Raw genomic sequence first — 18,057 nt, 5'->3', positions numbered from 1 at the left:
GAAGACTGAATCTCAGTTATAGCTCTGGTTTATTAGCTGTTGGACACGGGACTAAGTCTCCTGGGGGCTGTAGATTGCTCACCTACAGAGTTAGGTTAAGAAGACTTGAGGGTGCCTGTGAGAATGAAAATAGGATGATACATAAGTGCTCAGTCCTGTGTACAACGTAGAGTAGAGCACTTTCCACAAACTCCAAAAGGAGTGCCTGCCTCTTTATAAGGTAGTTTTCTCTGTCAGTGATGGAAAGGTTTGCTACTTTTGTTAATTTTTTTTTTTTTTTTGCGGTATGCGGGCCTCTCTCTGTTGTGGCCTTTCCCGTTGCGGAGCACAGGCTCCGGACGCGCAGGCTCAGCGGCCATGGCTCACAGGCCCAGCCGCTTTGCGGCATGTGGGATCTTCCCGGACCAGGGCACGAACCCGTGTCCCCTGCATCGGCAGGCGGACTCTCAACTACTCCGCCACCAGGGAAGCCCTGTTAATATTTTTATAGCCAGTATAGTCTAAAACAATTTTGTTACTTCCTGAAAATCGTTAGGCACTTGTAGAGGATGGAAAATTTCAGGTTGAAATCGGTGAACCATTTCAGTCTGAAAGAGGTGACCATCTCAATGTCATAAAATTACAAGAACTAAAAAGCTTTTAAGAGCCATGTAGGAGGAAAAGTTGAAGTTTTTTTTTTTTTTTTAATATTTATTTATTTGGCTGTGCTGGGCCTTAGTTGCAGCACGCAGGATCTTCGCTGCCATGTGTGGGATCTAGTTCCCTGACCAGGGATCGAACCAGGGCCCCCTGCATTGGGATTGTGGAGTCTTAACCACAGGACCGCCAGGAAAGCTCCGAAAAGTTGAAGATTTTTATAAGATTGAAAAATGCCTAACTTTGTTCACTGGGAGTAATTTTCAGGCATTAAGTCTTGGACTTAGAAAACATGTATATTGGATATAAGGTTTTAGAATTCTAAGTTATGACTTTAGTATTTTTACTTGAAGTTTTTAGATACTATATAGTGCAGTGTATAAAAATCAGTATATCCAAATTCAGTTTCTCAAATTATGTGATATAAAAGGAGCCAAGGACTAAATAAGTAAGATTAACCGCTCCTGTTTGAGAAAATTATTATAGGTAAAATATGTATAGATGAGAGTAGACTAGTGGAACGATGAAGTTTATTTACAAAGTAAATTTTAATAGTGCAAATGAAATTGTCTAAATCTTCCCTTCAGGTCCTGAACTAATGGGGGTTGGTTCCTTGCTGAAGAAGTACACAGCCCTTTTGTGCACACACATTGGAGATATACTGCCCGTGGCAGCCAGCATTGCTTCCACTAGCTGGAGGCACTTTGCAGAGGTGGCCTGCATTGTGGAAGGGGACTTCACTGGTACTTACCTTGTTTCCTAAATGTGGGCATGTATCTTTTTCCGAGATTGATGAGATTTAAAATTTATCATTTTGTGGTAAACCTGCATGCCTTTACCCCATACATCTTCTAGTCCTGTAGCCCTTTCTCCTTTTGTTTTTTTTAGTTACTGACAGTTCTGTGGTTGAGCAACCTGGTATGGGAGTCACGTCACTGTATCACATACAGTGATACATCTAATTGGTGATTTAGAGTCATACCACCATTATTAACACTTCAATAATGAGGTTAATGGTAATTGTCTAATTTTATTTCAGCAGCATAAGAATTAGTTGCCCCTTTTAGGACCTTAATAAATTCCTATATTGCTTAATATTTTTTCAAGTTAATTCTGTGACAGAGTATTGAGTGCCTTTTTTCTGATAATAAGCTTAGTGGCAAACACTTAGTTTTCTCAATAAAAGACCCTAGTTAATACTTTTGTGTTGAAACACAGTGTTTTTGAAAAGTATTCTTATAACTCAGAGGCTTCTGTTTGATACCTATATTTGTTTCTTTCAGAATGAAAGATAAAATAATCCTGTAGAAATATGCTAAAGGACGAGCATTCCTTATTTTGTGATTTATCAGAATTTAAACATAGCACAAGCTTACAGAATGGTTTTAATAGGATGAACACTTCTGTTTAAATCTTATGCCTTTTTTTTTTTCTTTTTAAATGTAGGTGTTCTCCTTCCAGAACTAGTAGTTTCTGTAGTGCTTCTGCTCAGTAAAAATGCTGGTCTCATGCAGGAGGCTGGAGCTGTCCCTCTGCTGGGTGGCCTGTTAGAACATCTGGATCGGTTCAACCACCTGGCACCAGGAAAGGAAAGGGACGACCATGAAGAGTTAGCCTGGCCCGGCATCATGGGTATGGCATCTTAACTTAAAGACTTTCACTGAGGAAAGTTTTGTCCTAGTCTATTCTGTTCTTGCCTTTTCATTTGAAAGACTATTTAACAAAGGAAGACCAGTTATTGCCATTTTCACTGATGGTAGTGTAAATGGAAAACAAAGATAATCCAAATCAGAACAGATTTGGGTTATATTTAAGGAAAATTTTTCTGTTAGAAATGGTTGTTACATCCCAAATTGGATTATTTTAGAACATTCTGGAAAACCCTTTCTTGGAAATTGTCTCCAGAAGGTACTGTTGAGGTGGTTAGATATGGTCCCACTTTGGAGGCAGACATTAATATGGGAGGACTTTCTTAAACTCATTGGTGTTATGTGACATGAGTTATGGAGTTCCCATAGTCAGCTGAGCACTTCCCATCCGTACTGTCTCGAGTGCTTACCAAATTGGAATGAAACTTGTCTTCTCAAAGTTTAGAATTTTGATGCTTTTGAATCTAAGTATTATGACTTCCTGAACTCACAGAATTAATTGAAGTTGTGGTTCAACTTTCATTTTATAGGAAAGCTCAAGCAAGGTAGGCCTTTTCTTATGCCATTGTAGATTGTCATTTCTATAACATAGGAGCTTAAAACGAAAAGTAACAGTTGTCCTGAGGAAAATAACTGACCTTAGGATATTGAGCATAATTTTTTATTTTTTAGTATAGCTAATATTTTCAACGCGATTCATCTACTGTTGTGAACTTAAATGGTCATTTGTGACTTTTGTCTGTTTACTGTGTATGGTTGAAGGCATATAACTTGATCAGCAGTTCAAACATACTCATTGTAAAACCTTTTTTTATTGTGAAGTATAACATGGACACGAAAGTACCGAAAGCAGCTTTGGGACTGATCACAGGGGAAGCTGTTCATTAAGCAGGACCCTCCCAAACACTGTCTCTGTCTCCCTGAAAGATTCCCCTCTCTGGGCTTGTGTGCTTGCTGCTCCCCTGCTTCTCTTGATCATTTTATCAGATAGACATGTTCCCCATAACAACTTAGTTGTTTAAACATCCTCATGTCTTTTGCTTGGTGGTTTGTAAGGCGTGTTTTAGTACAGAATGCCAGGTTTCCACAGTGATTGTGCCTCATCTCTACAAAGTGTGGGAGTTCTCCCTGTCCCTCCTCTGTGCCAAGAGATCGCATGCCATTTTTTTCCATATGCATTTTGTCCGTAGGATTGTTGTGGCAGCACGCTTGGGTGAAAGGACCGTTGTGGTCTCTCCTCTAGAGTGCCACTTTTGTCTGAATCAGGTGACTCTGCCCGTGTCTGCTTCTGAGCACAGAGCTTTGCCCCAGAAATATTGCACTTGCTGGCACTTCTAGTGCACTGTGGAATAGAAATGGTGATAATGGGCATCCTTTTTTTTTTTTTTTTTAAAACATCTTTATTGGAGTATAATTGCTTTACAATGGTATGTTAGTTTCAGCTTCACAACAAAATGAATCAGTTATATATACACATATGTTCCCATATCTCTTCCCGCTTGCGTCTCCCTCCCTCCCACCCTCCCTATCCCACCCCTACAGGCGGTCACAAAGCACCGAGCTGATCTCCCTGTGCTATGCGGCTGCTTCCCACTAGCTATCTACCTTACGTTTAGTAGTGTATATATGTCCATGCCTCTTTATCGCTTTGTCACCGTTTACCCTTCCCCCTCCCATAATGGGCATCCTTGTCTTGTTCCTAAGAGCAGAGGGAAAACTTCCCAGAGTTCACACATGAAGTATGATGTTTGCTGTAGGACTTTCTTTGTAGATACCTTAAAATATTAAGTTTGTTTCCTTCTGTTTCTGCTTTGTGATGAGTCTTTAATGGTGAATGGATTTTTAAAATTATTTATTTATATTTTATTTATTTATTTTCGGCTGTGTTGAGTCTTTGTTGCTGTGCGTGGGCTTTCTCTAGTTGCGGCAAGGAGGGACTACTCTTCGTTGTGGTGCGCGGGCTTCTCATTGCGGTGGCTTCTCTTGTTGTGGAGAATGGGCTCTAGGTGTGCGGGCTTCGGTAGCTGCAGCACGTGGGCTCAGTAGTTGTGGCTCGTGGGCTTTAGAGCGCAGACTCAGTAGTTGTGGCGCATGGGCTTAGTTGCTCCCTGGCATGTGGGATCTTCCTGCACCAGGGATTGAATCCGTGTCCCTTGCATTGGCAGGTGGATTCTTAACCACTGTGCCACCAGGGAAGTCCCGTGAATGGATATTAAGTTTCATCAAATACTTTTTCTGCAACTCTTGATGATTCTACAGTTTTTTTCCATCCATGTTGTCACAAATGGCAAAATTTCATTCTTTTTTATGGCTGAGTAGTATTCCATCACATATATTTGGTATATATATATATGTATATATGGTGTATATATGTGTGTGTGTGTGTATACACACACATATACAAACCACACCTTTTTTATCCATTCATCTGTTGATGGATACTTGACTGTTTTCACCTTTTGGCTGTTGTGACTAACGCTGCTGTGAATATGACTGTGTAGATGTCTGAGTCCCTGCTTTCACTTCTTTTGGGTATATAGCCAAAAGTGGGATTGCTGAATCATATGATAATTCCATGTTTAATTTCTTAAGGAATTGCCATACTGTTTTCCACAGTAGCTGTACCATTTTATATTCCCGCAGGCAATGCACAAGGAAGGGTTCTAATTTCTCCACCTCTTTGCCAACACTTGTTGTCTGTTTTTTAAATAATAGCCATCCTGTTTGGATGAAGTGGTATTACATTGTAGTTTTGATTTGGTTTTCCCTAATGATTAGTGGTGTTGTGCATCTGTTTATGTGCCTGTTGACTATGTGCATATCTTTGGAGAAATGTCTTTTCAAGTCTTTTTCCAACTTTTTTTTTTTTGCCATCCTGTGTGATCTTAGTTCCCTGACCAGGGATTGAACCCGTGCCCCCTGCAGTGGAAGTGCAGAGTCCTAACCACTGGACCACCGGGGAATCCCTCTTTTTCCTACTTTTGAGCCAGATTTTTTTGTTGTTATTGTAGAGTTGTAGGAGTTTCTTATGTATTCTGGATATATATGATTTGCAAATATTTTCTCTCATTCTGTGGGTTGCTTTTTCATTCTGTTGATAGTGTACTTTGATTTTTTTTTGGATGAAGGTTGCCTGTGCATTTGGTGTTTTGTCTAAAAATATCATTGCCAAATCCAGTGTCATTAAGCTTTCCTCCTATGTTTTCTTCTAAGACACACACACACACACACACACACACACACACACACACACGTTTTTTTTTTTTTTTTTGACTGCGCCGTTCAGCATGTGGGATCTTAGTTCCCCGACCAGGGATCAAACCCGCGCCCCTTGCCTTGGAAATGCAGAGTCTCAACCACCGGACTGCCAGGGAAGTCCAGGAGTTTTCTGTTTTATAGTTTTAGCTCTTATGTTTAGGACTTTAATCTATTTTGAGTTAATTTTTGTGTATGGTGAAAGGTAGGGGTCCAACTTGATTCATTTGCAATTGAATATTCAGTTTTCCCAGCACCATTTATTTCTAAAGACTGTCCTTTTTTCCCCATTGAATGGTCTTGCCACCCTTGTCAAAAAAATCATTTGACTATATATTGTGAGGATTTATTTCTGGGCTCTCTATTCTGTTGATCCAAATGTCTGTCATTATGCTGATACCACACTGTTCTTTCTTTCTTTATTTTTCTTCTTTCTTAGGGTTTAATCTGACATTTTTCTAACTTTCTGAGAAATGATAATTGTTAGCATACTGATGTTTTTGTAATATGTTTATTTTGAAAGTTTTCTAACAGATAAAAGAGAGAATAATAAAATGAATGTAGAATAAAAAGTATTCACAATCCTGGGGACTTTCCTGGCATTTCAGTGGTTAGGACTCTGAGCTTCCATGCAGGGGGCACGGGTTCCATTCCCCGTTGGGAACTAAGATCCCACATGCTGCGTGGTGTGGCCAAAAAAAAAACAACTCACATTCCCGAAGCATTCCTACACTTTCTATCTGATTGATTGATTGTATTATTTTAAAGCATATTTCTGTCTTTAAAACATTTTCATACACTTCACCTGATAAGAAGATGATAAGAACTTTTTTGGGAGAATAAAACCACAATCTCATTTTCCTAAGATTAACAGTGATTGATTAATCTTTTTATTAGTGGTTATTTTGAGTCAGGATCTAAACAAGTTCTGTACATTGCAGTTGGGTGATACATACTTGAGTCTCTTTTTCCCCAACAGCTATTTCCAGGCTCTCCTCTCCCTCTCTTTTGTCATACTGTTTATTTTTCAAAGAAGTAGGACATTTGTTCTGGAGAATTTCACGTTTTCTGAACTTGGTTGATTGCATTTTCTTCTTCAAATCTTAACATCTTCTGTCAGTTACATTTTCTGTAAACTGCTGATACTATGTATAGGCTTAATGAGATTCGGATTCAGTTTTGATGGGTCAGAGTGTGTGCGCTTTTTGTTTCATCGGCTCAGAGGCCTGTGATGGTGGGCGGCCCCACCTTCACTTCTGTTCACATGGACCAGGGAGTTCATGTATAACGTGTCCTCTGTGCAGTCCCCCAGCAACCTTGCCCTCAGCTCTCTGGTAGCATAAGATACAGTTTGCACAGGGAGGATGTGATCCTGGCTTGATTCACCACCACCCCACCCCTCGTTAACCATTTTTTGTAATATTAAGTTGGAGTCCTAATGCTTCCAAAGGTGACCCATGAGGTTTTCTTTTTTTTTTTTTGAGTATCATTATGAACTCATTGAATTTTATTGATTTTATGTTTGTTAACTTTTTAGCTTTTCTTTTTTCCTAATATATACAGTTAAAGGTAGAAATGCCCTCAAACATACATTTAGCTGTATGTCACAAGTGTTGATTTGTAGTATTTTCATTATTGTTCATTTCAGTTGTCTGATTTCCGTAGTCATTTTTTTCTGGGAATTTATGAAATATATTTTATAATTTTCAAATATGTAGAGGTTTTAATTTATTTTTTGTTACCTGTTTCTGCTATTCATTCGTTTGTTTGTTTATTTACTTATTTATTTATTTTTGGCGGTACCACACGGCTTGCGAGATTGAACCTAGGCCCTTGGCAGTGAAAGCGTGGAGTCCTAACCACTGGGCCCCCGGGGAATTCCGTTACCTATTTCTAACTTAACTGCATTGTAGTCAGTGTCCCTGCTGTGTAACTTGACTTACTTGAAATCTTTTGAGATTTGCTCTAATGCTTGGTATATGGCCAGACTTGCTATTCATGCTGTTCATGTGGTGTTTTTGTTTTTAAATCATTCTGTATCCTTGCTGAATTTTTGTTTGTGGTGACAGCTGTAGGAAGAGGTATGTTAATTTCTCATTGTGTTTGTGGATTTGTCTATTTCACCTTGTAGTTCTTTCACACAGTTTGTACTAGTCAGGTTATCTATTGATCTATTGATTCATTGACTTTGGTTTCTGTATACACAGAGTCATTTTTTACAGGTCAGAACTGTAGAAATAATGAGGAAGTGACGCTTATACGCAAAGCTGATTTGGAGAACCATAATAAAGATGGAGGCTTCTGGACTGTGATTGATGGGAAAGTGTATGATATAAAGGACTTCCAGACGCAGTCATTAACAGGAAATAGTATTCTTGGTAAGGCCTCGCTTTTTACTTCATGGTTAGTAGTTTCAGATGTGTTATTTTAAGCAGAGCGTTTGGTTTAAAATAATCAATTTAGTACTGCTCCAGCACCCATACATTTCAATCTGTCAGTGACTTTGGGGTCTGTCCTATCACAGCAAATTCAGGCACATATGCAAAATTTCTTATCATTATGCATTTTTTGTTCCAACACTTGTTGGAACTTGTTCCAAGTTCTGAGTTGACCCAGACAGCCCTGGCAGAGGATGAGAGATCACATTACTTTGGTAACCCTCACTTTGGAGTTAACCTGCCTAATCTATTTCCTACTTGCCATTTCTACTATAAATGCCTAGGCAAACTGTACTGAAGTCATGTTGCTTTTGTTTGTTATGTTTCAGCTCAGTTTGTAGGGGAAGACCCAGTGGTAGCTTTGGAAGCTGCTTTGCAGTTTGAAGACACACGGGAATCAATGCATGCCTTCTGTGTTGGCCAGTATCTGGAGGTGAGGCTGTGTGCAGTGAGCACCAAGGTGGACTTTAGTGGAGAACCTCTCTGGATATTTCTGAGAAGTGGTTTTTACCCTGAAATATTGCTGGTTGGATCTTTTGGGGGAGGGGGTCGTTATTAAGTGATAAACACAAAGATCTTTTAGAGATGTTTTTTCATAAATCAATTTACATTTATTCATGTAGTTTATGATGTATTAGCCTTGAAAAATTATTTTAAAATTGTTAATTTGTAAGAAACGTAGACCTTGTTCCACAAAAAAAAAAAAGAGGTTAACTTTTTGTCTTTATGATTTTATTGTAATCCTATGTAGAAATTTGGAAGGACTTACCATCTTGAGATATATATTTTTGGGGAGGAACTATTTAGTAGCATAATTTTTTAGAATAGAAATATGTCCATTCTATATATTCATTAGCATTGGGATTTATATATTGGGATTGGCTTTCCAGATATGGATACAGAGGTAATAAAATTTATTAAGTTATGCCTCAAGGGTAATGTTTGCAGCATTTTATGAAGGGAAAAATTAACTTTGTTTATAAATTGTCATGTGGCTGGCAACATTTAAGATTATTTTCATTAGATCCTTTTCTTTTCCAACTTCTATTTGCTTCCCTAAGGAATTTTCTAGCCAAGTGGTTTATCCTTGCTTTGGATTTTCTACCAGACTTATGCATATACTGTCTGCTTTATATCTTCTGTTATTTTGGTAGCAGCCTGATCTCACTATTATAGGATATAGTCTTTATTATGGCAGTATGTCTTGTTTAAGGTTAAAGCTGTTGGTCTTGGTTTAATGTTAATTAACGCTGTTTTCTCATACTACTAATCTCATCATACTAATATTGAAATTTGTCTTTTGCAGCCTGACCAAGAAATTGTTACCATACCAGATTTGGGAAGTCTGTCTTCACCTCTTATAGACACTGAAAGAAATCTGGGCCTACTCCTTGGGTTACACGCTTCCTATTTAGCTATGAGCACACCGCTATCTCCAGTTGAGGTCGAATGCGCCAGTAAGAAAAATTTTGTTTTCTGCTAACAGATTAGCAGGTTATTTTAGCTGAGCTGTAAGTGCTACTGAGAATAGAACAGGAAGAATCAGCACAGTTATTGGTGAGGAAAAATAAGGATAGTGAGACTAAACCAGTTAATAGAAATAGCTGTGAGCGGCTTTCATTTGTGCTCACGATCTGTGGCAGCACAGGAAGCTAACAGGTATGTAGGAATGTTGGGCCTGTGCGTGGTCTCACTTCTGCATCCTCTAACAGATCGGCTCAACTCGACTGACATCTCCCTGTGTGCCTAGAAATCCACGTGATGTGGATTGGCTGTTCCTCTTAGGAATGCTGTTCTGTTTGAGCATTGCGTTTTTACCAGACTCAAATTCAATACATTTTGGGATGGCAGCCTTTGTAACCACCTAAAGTGTTACATTTTCTCCCTATCCCATATGATAGGTTTAAATATCTCTTCACATATTTTTGCATTTCTCCATCTGTCTTTCACTGACTATCCAACAAGTATCTATCGAGTAATTTCTCATGTGAATTACCATGTTAGTCTCTAACATGGGTGTAGTAGGTGTAGAATTAGGTGCACCTCTGCCCTCAGGTGCTTCCTGTGTGATGATGAGCCAGACATGGTAAGCAGGTCAGGTTGGATGGTGTTAGAGGATAAAATGGAGACATTTGTAAGTGGTTTGGGAAGTGGGGATGGGGTGGAGGGAAAGACTTCATGGAGGTGGAGCCATCCTGAAATTGGAGCCCCAGCAGACTGGGTGTGTGAGGGCATCGTTGAGAAAGTCAGCTTCGAGCTGCTTGTGTATGTGTAGGGTCGGGGGAGAAGGCTAGTGGGCAGGGATGATCATGGTGCCTGCTCAGCCTGCCTTCTGGAGCACACCCTTGGTGTGTGTGCTGGGCGCCTTGCTGTCTGCAGAGCCTCGAAGACAGTGGACTTTTCTTCCTCTGAAGACCTGTAGGGGACTTCCCTGGTGGCACAGTGGTTAAGAATCCGCCTGCCAATGCGGGGGACACGGGTTCGAGCCCTGGTCCGGGAAGATCCCACATGCCGCGGAGCAACTAAACCCATGTGCCACAACTACTGAGCCTGCGCTCTAGAGCCCGCAAGCCACAACTGCTGAGACCGAGTGCTGTAACTACTGAAGCCCGCACACCTAGATCCCATGCTCTGCAACAGGAGAAGCCACCGCAATGAGAAGCCCATGCACCGCAACGAAGAGTAGCCCCCGCTCGCTGCAACTAGAGAAAGCCCACGCAGCAATGAAGACCCAGTGCAGCCAAAAATAAAAAAAAAAAACGCAAAAAATAAATTTTTTTTAAAAAAAGAAACAAGATGGAGTTCTAAATGGAGAGGTTCAGGGAGGGTCTGATCACATTTGTGTTTTAGAAGAATTAATGTGGCACTTTGATGAATGCTCCTGAATGCTCTAAAATCGAAATTTCCAGTAAAAGGACATTGAGTGCATCCCAGATTTGATTGTTTGGGTTTTGGAGGAATATTTTGATAGCACAGTTATTGAAAAAAAATCTGTAGTTATGTAAAAACCGATTATTCTTTGGTGAATCTCACTCATAGCAGTTACAATGAGTATCCCTATTCGCACTGATGGGTGGCATGTTCTTATGGGGTCTGACCTGTGCCTCGACACAGGTCTCCTTTATAGCCTACTGGATCTCAGGTTTCCACGTATCCATCCCTTACTTAACGATCTTGTGTTGTATGTTCAGTAGTCTCTTATTATTATTAATTGATTAATGCTCTAGGGAGACGTGCTGCCCTGAGCATGTTTTTCTTCATGGAACCCTTCACACATGCTGTTCTCCTGCCTGGATGCTCAGCGTCTTGGTCTTCATCCAGATTACAGCAAATTCCTTACCGTCCCCCCGAATAGTCGGGGGCTTGTTGCTGCACGGTCGTTCCCCTCGTAGTACTTGTAGCCTGTGGTTATCCCAGTTGAAATCGGTGATTACTTGTGTAAGTGGTGCCTCAGTGCTCTTTTCCCTGTTAGAAGGCATAGCTCTAGTCTTCACATGGTTTCTGTGGAACTGGACAGCTCCATGTTTGAGCAGGTATCTGGAACAATTATATTGGGTTCTGATACCATGCTTAAGATGTGTTGAGTAACCAGAAAGTGTTACTTTTTTTCACATAGATATAGGAATTATAAGCCAATCTATGTAAATATGTTAGATGTGACTTTCATATGAATGATCTTGAATTTCACCTCCTAAATGAAGTACTTAGTTTTCTATCTTTTTTTTTTTTTTTCAGTATTTATTTCTGAACAGTGCACTCAGGTTTCTTTTTAACGTTTGCATATGCACTCTCTAGAGTGGCTTCAGTCATCCATCTTCTCTGGAGGCCTGCAGACTAGCCAGATCCACTACAGCTACAATGAGGAGAAAGATGAGGACCACTGTAGCTCTCCAGGGGGCACTCCCGCCAGCAAGTCCCGGCTCTACTCCCACAGACGGGTGCTGGGTGACCATTCCCAGGCATTCCTGCAAGCCATTGCTGACAATAACATTCAAGACCACAACGTGAAGGTGAGTGAGGCCTTCCCACACTCAGCGTCCTTTGTTTACCTTAGGACTTTGACTTGTGAACACCTTAGCACAGACTTTGGTTAGCTTAGCACAGACTTTGTTTACATATTATTTGGAGGGCTGGTTTTGAGGTAAGAGGCTGGTTCAGTTCAATGTCCGGTGAGGTTTTAGAAGCTATGGCACTTAGTTTAGAATTCATGACGATGTTGTGAGGTTGGCTCTGAAGTTACCCCCAGCTGTTTCTGTTGCAGGACTTTCTGTGTCAGATAGAAAGGTACTGTAGGCAGTGCCACTTGACCACACCCATCACCTTTCCTCCTGAGCATCCTGTGGAGGAGGTCGGCCGCTTGCTGTTATGCTGCCTCTTAAAACATGAAGATTTAGGTATGACGCTCAATATTGTAGCTGTACTGTAGATCTTTCAACTGACATGTAGTACACATTCATTCCTACCCTGCCCTTTCTTTTAAATATCTTTTACAGGTCACGTGGCATTATCTTTAGTTTATGCAGGTACACTTGGTATTGAGCAAGTAAAGCACAGAACGTTGCCTAAATCAGTGGTGGATGTTTGTAGAGTTGTCTACCAAGCAAAATGCTCACTCATTAAGGTAAATAGATTTCGATTTTCTTTCTTCTGTGCTTCTGGACAGTTGGCGAAGTATTTGTTGTTAAGTTGTTCTTTCATATTTAACTTTGTAGACACATCAAGAACAGGGCCGTTCTTACAAGGAGGTCTGTGCCCCAGTCATTGAACGTTTGAGGTTCCTCTTTAATGAACTGAGACCTGCAGTTTGTAATGACCTCTCTATAATGTCCAAGTTTAAACTGTTAAGTTCTTTGCCCCGTTGGAGGAGGATAGCTCAGAAGATAATTCGAGAACGAAGGAAGAAGAGAGGTAAGAAGGTAAAAGGTAGGAGGATTCTTTCAGAGTGTGTCCCCGTATAGGTGTCTGTGGTTGCAGTGAGGCTGTGGGCTGCTGCTCACCTATTGTAGCATTTTCACAAGTGCCATAATGTTTGTTATGTGTATTTAGGGTTAAGTGTACAAATCCTGCTTATTTTTCCAAGATATCAGATGATGATGCAACTTTGGGATTGAGTGTGTTATCATTTGGTAACTAGTAAATTGATGCTGAAAATACTGTAAACTTTATTAAATTGATGGGGAAAAGGAAGTGTTTTTTTAATCACTTGTCCTGGTAATGAGATATATGGGAACGTTTAATCTTTCAATAAATCTTGCCATTCTTGCGAAGAAATGTTTTTCTTTGGCAATATTGAGTATTCTGAAACATGGAAGATTGTTATAAAAGGAAACAAAAGAGTTACTGATATTTTCAGGAAGCAACTGTGTAGCGATATGGAAAAGAGTTTTTGTATTAACCAAACTTTGAGTGAAAATACATACTTTCTAATTTAGTCACTTGTGGTTATAAGCAAGTCTACCAAAATATCTGATTATATTCTTATGAATTATATTGATTTATCCCCAGATTAGCTTATTAAGCAATATTAATTACTGAGTTTTAGATGGACATTACAAACAATGCCATGAAAGACTAACTTATTGTAGACGCCATCCTGAATTGATTGTTCCTGAGCTTAAACCACAGCTTATCTGGATCCTGGAGATGCTCTGAATCAGGAGATATGGCAGGAACACTTCTGAGATCCCTTTAACCCAGGTAGCCAGGAAACTCAGAGACTGCCATCTCAGCGTGAGGGAGGGTGGCCCCATCCCTGTGTGGCCATTGCCTCCCTGGTCTCTGAGCTCACACTGTCACCGCTTAAAATTTCTTGATGTTGTGGGTTTATATACTTAATTGTAACATAGAAATAATTAATATTCCTGGTGCTGTGCTAAGTTTAATGATTTACTGGTAGGGCTCCACAGGACTCAGAAGAACTATTATACTCTTAGTTATTACTGTGAAAGGGTACAGATAAAAATTAGCAAGAGGAGAGGTGCATGGAGGGAATTCCAAAGGAAACTGGGTCCGGGCTTCCAGTGTTCCCTCCAGTGAATCACACAGGGTCGTGCTTGGTTCTCTCAGCAGTGACATGTGACACGTGTGAAGGACTGTCAATCAGGAATGCTCACCTGAACCTTGGTGTCCAGGGTTGTTGTTGGGAGTCAGTCACGTGGCCATGTGGGGCCTGCGTGATTGCTCTCAGCTGCCCAGACTCCATCCAGAGTAGACACAGGCAGTTGCCGTAAGTCACAAGCTGTCTGGTTACACTGGTAAAGGTGGTCCTGTGCCTCAGACACACTCTTCTCAGGCAGAACATACCAAGGTTTCAGAGCTCAGTTCGCAGGAGCTGGTGAAGAGCCAGTGCTGACGGGACAGGCCTTTCTTGGGAATTTGCAGGGTTTGAGCAGCCCAGACCTGCTGTGTTAATGTTTTATTGCCTATGTTTATTATTGTGTTGCTGGTTATTTATATTATATATTGAGAAGAATGAGACTGAAAACCTTGAAGAGGACCAAAAGTACGGAAGCAACACCACATATCACATTGCAAATTCAATAGAAATTTCTCTGATTAAAAAGACTAACGTAGTCAGAGGCATCTAATTGATTCAGTTGCACACTGGTGACAGAACCAATGCACTAGTCCAGGGTGGGCAAACTAGGGTCTGGGGACAAATGCAGCCTACCACTTGCTATGTATCGCCCATGAGCTAAGGCTGGGTTTTGCATTTTTAAATTATTTTTTAAAAACTCAAAAGAAGACTATGATTCATGAAGATTATATGAAGTTTAAATGACAGCATTCATAAATAAAGTTTGCCAGTTTTCATGCTGCAACAGTAGAGTATTTGCAGTAGACTGAAATAGCTTGCAAAGGCTAAAATATTCACTGTCTGGCCCTTTATGAAAAAGTTTGCCAACCCCTGGGCTTCCCCTTCTTTAGGGCTTCCCTCCATCATAACACTGTCACTGTCTTTCTATCCCTGACATGGAGTGGCAAAGTGTTATTACTAGATGTCATGTGAGAATAATTATGATAGTTTTTACTTTTGTAATTTGAGCACTTGACAATGATATTTATGTGTTTCTGTGAATAAAATATATCCTTTACCTTCATGCAAATTTAAACATTTCTTAATTTAAAATCATATTTAATGATTGTTATAATGAATGATGTTTTTAAACATAGTTCCTAAGAAGCCAGACTCTACTGATGATGAAGAAAAAATTGGAAACGGAGAGAGTGAAGAAGCTTGCATCTTGCCTCACAGTCCTATAAATGTGGACAAAAGACCCATTACAGTTAAATCACCCAAGGTGAAGTATTTTGTGTGGTTCTAAGACTGGCTGTGTAGAAGCACAACATACTGCAAGGGAATCCACAAATATTGTTGCTTTGTTTTCGAATATACAGTAGAGAGTTTGGTGGTCATTAAAAGTATGAGTAACTGTGCCCCAGTGATGCTTAATGCACTTGACTTATGGTGCCCTGGTCAAATTGATAGCTGGAGAAGTGTTTCCTTTTGCCTTTATTAGTATATTGTATCATTATTTGTTCACCATTTTCTTCATTCATTTATTCACTCATTCATTGAATGTATCCTTTGTTCCAGAAGCTATTAATATGGATGATAATTTAACTTTGCATGTCAGGTTAGCTGATTCCAAAGTATGTAAGCATATAGATTATAAATTCACTTATAAGCCTATTTATGATGTAGTCATTTTTATCATAAATTAATTACTAAATTTAAAATATTTTACCAATTTAAACCTAGTGGCATTTATTTATATTTTCTTCAAGTAATTGTTTTAGAGCACATGTTAATATGAATAGGGTTAACTAATGGTGAAAATGGTTTTCCTTTGTCAGGATAAATGGCAGCCACTGTTGAGTACAGTTACAGGTGTTCACAAATACAAATGGTTGAAGCAGAATGTTCAGGGTCTGTATCCTCAGTCTGCACTCCTCAGTACTATTGCTGAATTTGCCCTTAAAGAAGAGCCAGTGGATGTGGAAAAAATGAGAAAGTGCCTACTAAAACAGGTAAATTTGCTAAGAACATTCTTCTCTGTATTGGATAATACATAAACACTTAACGGTATGCATTGATGTTTTGCAGTTGGAGAGAGCAGAGGTTCGCCTGGAAGGGATAGATACAATTTTAAAACTGGCAGCCAAAAATTTCTTACTTCCGTCTGTGCAGTATGCTATGTTCTGTGGATGGCAAAGACTTATTCCAGAGGGGATTGATATAGGGTAAGACTTTATAATATTTTTTTCTTAATTAAGGGAAGCTGTGACAACAAAGCATTGTTTTATTGAAGCCTGGCAGTATTCTGAGTAAAATTCTTCATCTTTGTTTGAAAGGGAACCCCTTACTGATTGTTTAAAGGATGTTGATTTGATCCCACCTTTTAATCGGATGCTGCTTGAAGTAACTTTTGGCAAGCTGTATGCTTGGGCTGTTCAGAATATTCGAAATGTTTTGATGGATGCAAATAACAAGTTTAAAGAACTTGGTGAGTTAAAAATCTGACAGTTAAAAGGCTGTATTAAAATTGCTGTTGATGTCAATGATCACATCAGCATTATTTCATAGTTTGGCTCTTTATTATATATTCTGGAAACTTGCAAATTCTTATTATTGCTTTGAAGACTTTAATAACTTTGTGCATTAGAATGATACTCTAAGCTGCTTTAAGTTTTCTCAAATTCTAAACAAAACTTTCAAAATTTGGCAGAAGATACAATCTTGTAGTATCCTAATATAAAGCTTTTGCATTTTAACATTTTCATGTGTATCACTTACACAATCTATCCTAGAATGTGTATCCTATATTAATACATAATTTCCTGGACAGTTTGAGCATCTACAAAGAAGTGGTAGGATTGGTTTTGTGGAAGAGAAGTGAATTATCTCTCTTACATTTGACATGAAATGAGTAAGCCACCAGGGATATTTAGAAGAGCAGTGTGATACGTTTTGTAGACAGATGAAGATAGCTGTATGTGGAGTGATGGTGGTATGATTATTGCAAAGCAATACAGAGCTGCCCGATGTCCACACTCTATGGATATCTGATGAAAAAGACAGACTTATAAAAAAAAATTGTTAATGCTTTCTTCATCGTGTATGTTCTTGTATCCATGCACAAGAAATTTATGTAGGTGCCAATGCTTTTTAGGTATCCAGCCTGTCCCCCTGCAAACCATCACAAATGAGAACCCGTCGGGACCCAGCCTGGGGACAACCCCACAAGCACGCTTTCTCCTGGTAATGCTCAGCACGCTCACCCTGCAGCACGGTGCCCACAACCTGAGCCTCCTGCTGAACTCCGGCATGCTCGCTCTCACACAGACAGCACTTCGGCTCATCGGTGGGTCGTCATCGCCCTAAGTCCTTTGTGAAAATGCCACGGTTTTGCCTTGATCTCTCTCTCTCTTTTTATAAACTTTTTTTTTTATTGTGGTAAAATACAAATAACATAAAATTTACTATTCTAAGTACTTTTAAGTTTATAACTCATTGTTATCAGTAAGCACATCCACAGTGTTGTGCAAGCCTTAATACTATCTAGTTCCATAACTTTTCATCACCCCAAACGCAAACCCATATCCATTTAGCAGTGACTCCTGAATTCCCACTCCCCCAGCTGTTGGCAACAACAAGTCTGCTTTCTGTCTCTATGGACTTGCTCCTTCTGGATATTTCATACAAATGAAAGCATACAATTTTAGCCTTTTGTATCTGGCTTATTTCATTTAGCATGTATCAGTACTTCATTTCTTTCTATGGCTGAAAACTGTTATATGAATATACTGTGTTTTATTTATCCATTCATCCATTGATGGACATTGGCTTGTATCTGCCTTTTGGCCATGGTGAGTGGTGCTGCTAGGAACATTTGTGTACAAGTTTTTGTTTGCACACCTGTTACCAGTCCTTTTGTCATATACTTAGGAGTGGAATTGCAGGGTCATATGGTAATCCTATGTTCAGCTTGCTCAGGAACTGTCAAACTATTCCACAGCACTATACCATTTTACATTCCCACCAGCAATGGGCCAGGAGTTTCAGTTTCTCCATGTCC

General features: G+C 39.6%; 1 protein-coding gene across 12 annotated transcripts in view; it reads left to right on the top strand.

Annotated features, from left to right (window-relative positions):
- Nucleotides 1–18,057, top strand: part of HERC2 (HECT and RLD domain containing E3 ubiquitin protein ligase 2) — a 230,744-nt gene that overhangs the window by 83,343 nt on the left and 129,344 nt on the right. For 9 of the 12 annotated variants that reach the window (XR_012333188.1, XM_073807856.1, XM_019931803.3 and 6 more), the window contains 14 exons: nt 1,224–1,379; nt 2,083–2,268; nt 7,748–7,918; nt 8,308–8,411; nt 9,285–9,435; nt 11,774–11,988; nt 12,240–12,372; nt 12,472–12,599; nt 12,691–12,901; nt 15,152–15,279; nt 15,836–16,009; nt 16,086–16,222; nt 16,334–16,485; nt 17,152–17,343. Coding sequence is in view for 11 of the 12 variants with exons in the window: in XM_073807856.1 (XP_073663957.1) it covers nt 1,224–1,379; nt 2,083–2,268; nt 7,748–7,918; nt 8,308–8,411; nt 9,285–9,435; nt 11,774–11,988; nt 12,240–12,372; nt 12,472–12,599; nt 12,691–12,901; nt 15,152–15,279; nt 15,836–16,009; nt 16,086–16,222; nt 16,334–16,485; nt 17,152–17,343 (2,238 nt within the window). In the remaining variant the exon portion in view is untranslated. The remainder of the gene's footprint in view (nt 1–1,223; nt 1,380–2,082; nt 2,269–7,747; nt 7,919–8,307; nt 8,412–9,284; nt 9,436–11,773; nt 11,989–12,239; nt 12,373–12,471; nt 12,600–12,690; nt 12,902–15,151; nt 15,280–15,835; nt 16,010–16,085; nt 16,223–16,333; nt 16,486–17,151; nt 17,344–18,057) is intronic. The other 3 variants (XM_019931800.3, XM_019931796.3, XM_019931797.3) reach the window with 2 other exon arrangements.

The sequence above is a fragment of the Tursiops truncatus genome, chromosome 7, assembly GCF_011762595.2.
Source record: "Tursiops truncatus isolate mTurTru1 chromosome 7, mTurTru1.mat.Y, whole genome shotgun sequence".
Taxonomy (NCBI): Eukaryota; Metazoa; Chordata; class Mammalia; order Artiodactyla; family Delphinidae; genus Tursiops; species Tursiops truncatus.
This window is presented reverse-complemented; position numbering and strand designations above follow the sequence as displayed.